Below are 5,000 nucleotides of genomic sequence, written 5' to 3' on the forward strand. Positions count from 1 at the left end.
CGGCAGTGCCAGGAATGCGGCATTTCCAGCAGGCCACGGTCCCCCACGGGTGGCTGGCATCTCAGCTGCTTCCCTTCCCCCTGCCTCACAGGCCTACCTGGGTCATGGGGGGTCTCCTCTTGGCCCGGCGGTGCAGGCAGCAGCAAGCCAGCTGGCCCAGGGCCAGGCCCAGCTCTGGTGGGCACGGCCCAGGCCTGGGGTCCAGGTGCTTCTTGTAGATCTGGGTGGCGATCGGGCCGGCCCAGGCATCTGCAGCCAGACCTGCTTGGAGTGTGGTCTGGGTGCTTTTCAGGGCCAAACCAGCCTCCTCGGCTTCCTCTTCAACCAGGTCTTTCTGCGGGACACGTAACGTGAGTGTGGTCACCGGGGGCCATGCCTTCTGCTGCGACCCCCAGACCCTTGTCGCTGGTGCCCCAGGCCCCAGGGATCCAGCTACACACACAGCACCCGGGCCCACTTTCACAGAGCTGACTTCCTGGGAGGGGAGAGATGCCGACATGCCTCTTAACCAATGGAAACTACGGCAGGGAGGCCCACGGGGGTTTCAACTGGGGCCCAAGCAAGTGACACTTCAGCGGGGATCTAAAGGGATGAACTAGCCGGAGAGGGCGGAGCCGAGAGGGGTGGGAACAGGACCAGAGGCCACCTTGAGTTCTCAGAGGGGAGGGACTGGCAGGAAAGACCTGGGTTGGGGTGGGGGTGGGGGTTGGCCTTTCAGGCAGAGGGAAAGGCTCTTACAAAGGCCCTGGGGCAGGCATCGGGGAGCCGGCCCGAGTCTGGGGGACAGAGAGAGGGCTGCTGGCGGGCAGGTGAAGGGGCTTCCACAGCCTCCTCACGGTTACGAAAAATCGCTTTGGCTGTGGCACAGAGAACCAGCGGTCAGGCCCCTGAGGCCCCTGAGGTGTGGTGTGCTGCTCTGAGGCGGTGCTGACACCGGGCGGGGGGAGCGGCCCACGTGGAGGAGGTCTCCTGTTTGGCTGCCCGGCTCTGGCACAGACCCACCGAGACCCGGCAACGGACAGAAATAGCCCCAAGCCCGGGGCAGAAGGCCAGGAAACACAGCAGCTTGTAAAGCGTGAAGCACACGCGCCAACCAAGCGCAGACCGAGCGCAGACGGGCCTGGCGAGGAGCTGGGCTCCTGGCTCCAGGTCAGGCCCCGGGCAGCTTGGACCTGCTCCACAGCACCCGGGAGGGCTTCTCAGAGGCGGCCCCATTCTCTGCCACAGCCTCTCCCGTCCCCATGCGCCCACCCTGTTCTGTTTTCCACTGTGGCTGGCAGCCTCCTCGCCCGCCCCCAGCCCAGGCCGGGTCTGGAAAGGCCCACGGCATCCAAGAGGACAGACAGGTTTCTCCTCGGCAAGGTAAATGAAGCCATCTGGGGCCCTGCCTATTTTCAAGGATGAGTCAGCAGCGGCAGAGGCTGGCCCCCGTGGGGCACAGCGCTCCAAATCGTTCCGCCCTCCGGGTCTACGCCTGTCTGTCGCCCAGAGCAGCACCTCCCGGCCTCGCTGTCTCCCTCCCAGCCCACCTTCCTCCCTGCCCTGCCTCGGGAGGCTCACCAGATACTTGGTCTGGGCACCGTGCATCCTCACAGCCCTCTGGCCGGCCAGGGTCTCTAGCACCACCTGGAGAGAGGACAGGCTGCAGGGCGAGGCAGGCAGGCCCACTGGGGGGGGAGGGAGGGGTGCACAGTGGACGGGGAGGCCCAGCCCAAAGAGGGGCTGCTGGGCGTGGACCGGGGCTGACAGGGGCACATCCCTCAGACAGGCACACGAGGACCGACTCTCAGCAGGGACAGAGCCGCAGCCGTGGGACTAAAGCTCTGGCAGTTTGGAGGGCCCGCTTGAAACAAAAGAATTCAAAACTACAAACGTGAAACGAGGTGCGGGACCGAGGAAGTGGCCCGCGCCGGGGAGGGCAGGACCCTGGAGCTGAAGCTTCATCAGAGGGCCCAGTGGCTCACCACGCCGAAACTGAAGGTGTCGGTCTCCACGGCCAGCCTCCCCGTCTTGACGTACTCCTCGGGCAGGTACGCCAGGGTGCCACGCACAGTCCGAGTCTGGGCCACAGTGCTGCTCCGGCTGGGGTTGGTGCCTGCAAACCGGCTGAGACGGGCCAGGCCAAAGTCTCCCAGTTTGGGCATCAGTCTCTCATCCAGAAGGACGTTGGAACTTGGGGAGGGAAGAGAGTGGTGTGGGCCTGGCCTTGGCCCTGGCCCACTCCGTGACCCACCCCCACCTGCCTGGTCCTGACAAAATCAGACTACAGTGGCTGGTGCGCCTGAGCGTTCCAGCCACCTGGGGCTCCGAGCACATGACCCCCCAGAGCACCCTCACACAGTTCAGTCCCTGTTCATCGGTGGGGCCCGTCGTTGGCCTCTGCTTCCACACCTGTCCCACGCCGGGTACTCAGTGACCCAGAGCCCCCAGTCCTGACATCCCCGACCTGAGTCTCGGGCGGGAGAGGGTAGGCCTACTCTCATGGGGGGCGCTCAGGGCAAGGATTCTTGGGCCCAGACAGTGGGCCGTGGCGAGCAGGCACCACGGCTCCCTGCCGGCGGAAGGTTTGGGAGCGTGACCCCTTGCCGTAGACTATGTTCCTGCCACTCTGAGAGGCCCCGGGGGCCTGGCTGTGTCCCCTCCTCACCTCTTGACATCTCCGTGGATGAGGCTGGGGCTGTCTTGATGTAAAAACTGAATTGCCCGGGCCGTGCCCAGAAGGATGTCCAGTCGCTGAGGCCAGGAGAGAGGGGGCCAGGCCTGGGTCTGCAATGGCAGAAGGAGCAAAGGGGCAGAGGGGAGGCTGCAGGCCACTGCTCTTTGAGCCCCATCCTTCCCACCACCTGCGCCAAGGGGTCCGGACGAGCAGTTGACTCTCTGGGCCTCAGTTTCCCCTTCTGGAAAACGAGGAGCAAAGTCTCCACGAGCTACTTGCGAAGAGGGCGGCGACCGAGCTCCTGCGGCGCTCTCTCTGCGCAGTGCACGGGGCTGGGGTCACGCTCTGGGGGCCCCTCACAGGCTCTGGCAGTCCTGGCTCTGGGGTGATCAGGATGTCGTCGGAGGCTCTTTCCCCGCCTCCCCGCACACAGCACGCCTATCCTGAGCCCTTCAGCGTGAGGTTAGAGGTGCTCCTGCCCCGTGTTCGGTTCCCCCTTGCGTCTTGTGGGTGCCTCCCTAGATGGGGCCCTGGTGCTGTCTATCGCCTCCTTCCCTCAGGGCAATGCTGACGCGACCCTTCCGCTACCCTGCTTGCGAAGGGGAGAAGCCCGAGTCAAGCTACTCCGAGTCCAGAGCCCCCTTTCAGAGGCACCACGAGCCAGGCTTCTGGGCATGCGGGAGCAGCAGGGAGGGGCCCCGCTCGCAGAGGCCGAGAGCCCAGGCCCTGTGTCCCGCTCTGCCCGGGTGCCAAGTGTGATGCAACGTGCCAGCCTAGGTAAGGCTACCTGGACGTGGAGGCGGTCTTCCAGGGAGCCGTTGGGCAGGAAGCCATAGACAAGGCAGTAGAAGCCACTCTGAGCACAGTAGCCAGCAAAGTCCACGATGTTTGGGTGACGAAACCTGCGTGGGAAAGTGGGGTCTGAGCACTTTGGCCCCCAGCATCCACCACGCCTTCCATCTGACCATCGTGGGGACAGTCCCTGCCGTTTCCTCAGCTAGCCTGAGCCTGGCAGGCTTTTGGGAGACCAAGGGAGCCAGGTGCGCGACACACGGTCCTGGCGGGCCTCTCCCGCTGCCCGCACCAGGAGGGACACCACAGGCTCACCGTGACAGCTGCTCCACTTCGGTCCGAAAGCTCTGCTTCACCGTGGTCCACTCCAGGTCTGCCTCCTGTTTTGGGCCCAGAACAAGCAAGGGGCGGGGGCCTTGGACTGGGAAATCAGAGGGCTGAAGGAGCCGTGTGGGGTAGTGGGGGGAGGACCAGAAAAGTGAGGGTCGGCTAACAGCCTTCCAGAGCCTTTGCCTGGACGCTACACACACCTCCTTTAGCCTCTTCACAGCATATACCGTGTTCCTCATCACAGCCCGATACACGCACCCAAAGCCGCCCTCCCCAATCTTCAGCTCCTCTGAGAAGTCGTGGGTGCCCTGGCAAATCTCATGGAGGGGCCAGCAGAAAGAGGAGTGGGCCCCCTGCAGGCCGGACGCTGGGCTCTCTGGGCTCCGCTGTGGGAAGAGACCCCAGATCAGGCGAGGTCCCGCCTCCTCCCCTCTGCCTAGCCCACCCCTGCTGGGCTGGCTGGGGCTCCCCAGTGTACCAAAGGCTGCCTTCTCATCGCTTGTCTCAAACCTCTGGGTGGAGGCAGGACCCACCTACCTTGATACAGGAAGGGGCTGGCGATGGCAGTGGTGGCTGGAGGGCAGCAGGGCTTGGGACAGGGCCGAGCTCAGGGTCAGAACGAGTCTGGGAGCCTGGAAGAGCTTCATAATGACACCAGTGAGCGGCAGGCAGAGACCAGTGGCCGGATCTACAGCCGTGGCCGGTGTCAAGGGGCTCCTTTCCTCCGGTTCATCAGGCCAACCCCCGGGAGCCGCCTTACCTGGGGAGAGGAGGGTGGAGGCCGACGAGTGCAACTTCTGGGGGCTGGGGGCCGCGGCCTCAGAAGGTGCAGAGATGCTGTTAGGCCTCGGGGCGGTGGCGCTGGGGGGCAGAAGCGGGGCGGGAGGGTGCCCTGGGAAGCAGAGGAAGGAAAGGGCTGTTAGGCCCAGGCGAGGGGGGCCCTCTCCCGAGGTCCTGGGGGCTCTAGGGGTCCCGGGGGCTCCGGGGCCGCGCGCTCACATGCCGTGATGATGTCCCGCGCACGGAGCAGCTGCAGGTGCGTGAGGATGCGCACGAGGTCGGCCACGCGGGCGTTGCGGTTGATCCAGGGCCACAGGACGCTGGCCGTGCGCTGCCCGGAGCGCTCGCATAGCCGCAGCTCGGTCTGGTCGCGTACGATCAGGGCGGCTGCGGGGCGGGGGTGCGTCAGGCCGGGGCGTCCGGCCCCCGCGCGCCACCCGCC

At 65.5% G+C, this 5,000-nt stretch overlaps 1 protein-coding gene across 1 annotated transcript in view; it reads right to left on the reverse strand.

Moving 5' to 3' along the window:
* IRAK1 (interleukin 1 receptor associated kinase 1) overlaps positions 1-5,000 on the reverse strand; it is a 10,877-nt gene that overhangs the window by 2,116 nt on the left and 3,761 nt on the right. Inside the window, exons 3-12 of the mRNA XM_007456672.1 lie at positions 4,778-4,945; positions 4,539-4,670; positions 4,316-4,419; positions 3,979-4,164; positions 3,764-3,828; positions 3,444-3,558; positions 2,648-2,766; positions 1,965-2,172; positions 1,561-1,626; positions 98-334 (exon numbers count right to left, since the gene is read on the reverse strand). Coding sequence (XP_007456734.1) covers positions 98-334; positions 1,561-1,626; positions 1,965-2,172; positions 2,648-2,766; positions 3,444-3,558; positions 3,764-3,828; positions 3,979-4,164; positions 4,316-4,419; positions 4,539-4,670; positions 4,778-4,945 — 1,400 coding nt within the window. The remainder of the gene's footprint in view (positions 1-97; positions 335-1,560; positions 1,627-1,964; positions 2,173-2,647; positions 2,767-3,443; positions 3,559-3,763; positions 3,829-3,978; positions 4,165-4,315; positions 4,420-4,538; positions 4,671-4,777; positions 4,946-5,000) is intronic.

This window comes from Lipotes vexillifer, unplaced genomic scaffold, assembly GCF_000442215.2.
Source record: "Lipotes vexillifer unplaced genomic scaffold, Lipotes_vexillifer_v1.1 scaffold899, whole genome shotgun sequence".
Classification (NCBI taxonomy): domain Eukaryota; kingdom Metazoa; phylum Chordata; class Mammalia; order Artiodactyla; family Lipotidae; genus Lipotes; species Lipotes vexillifer.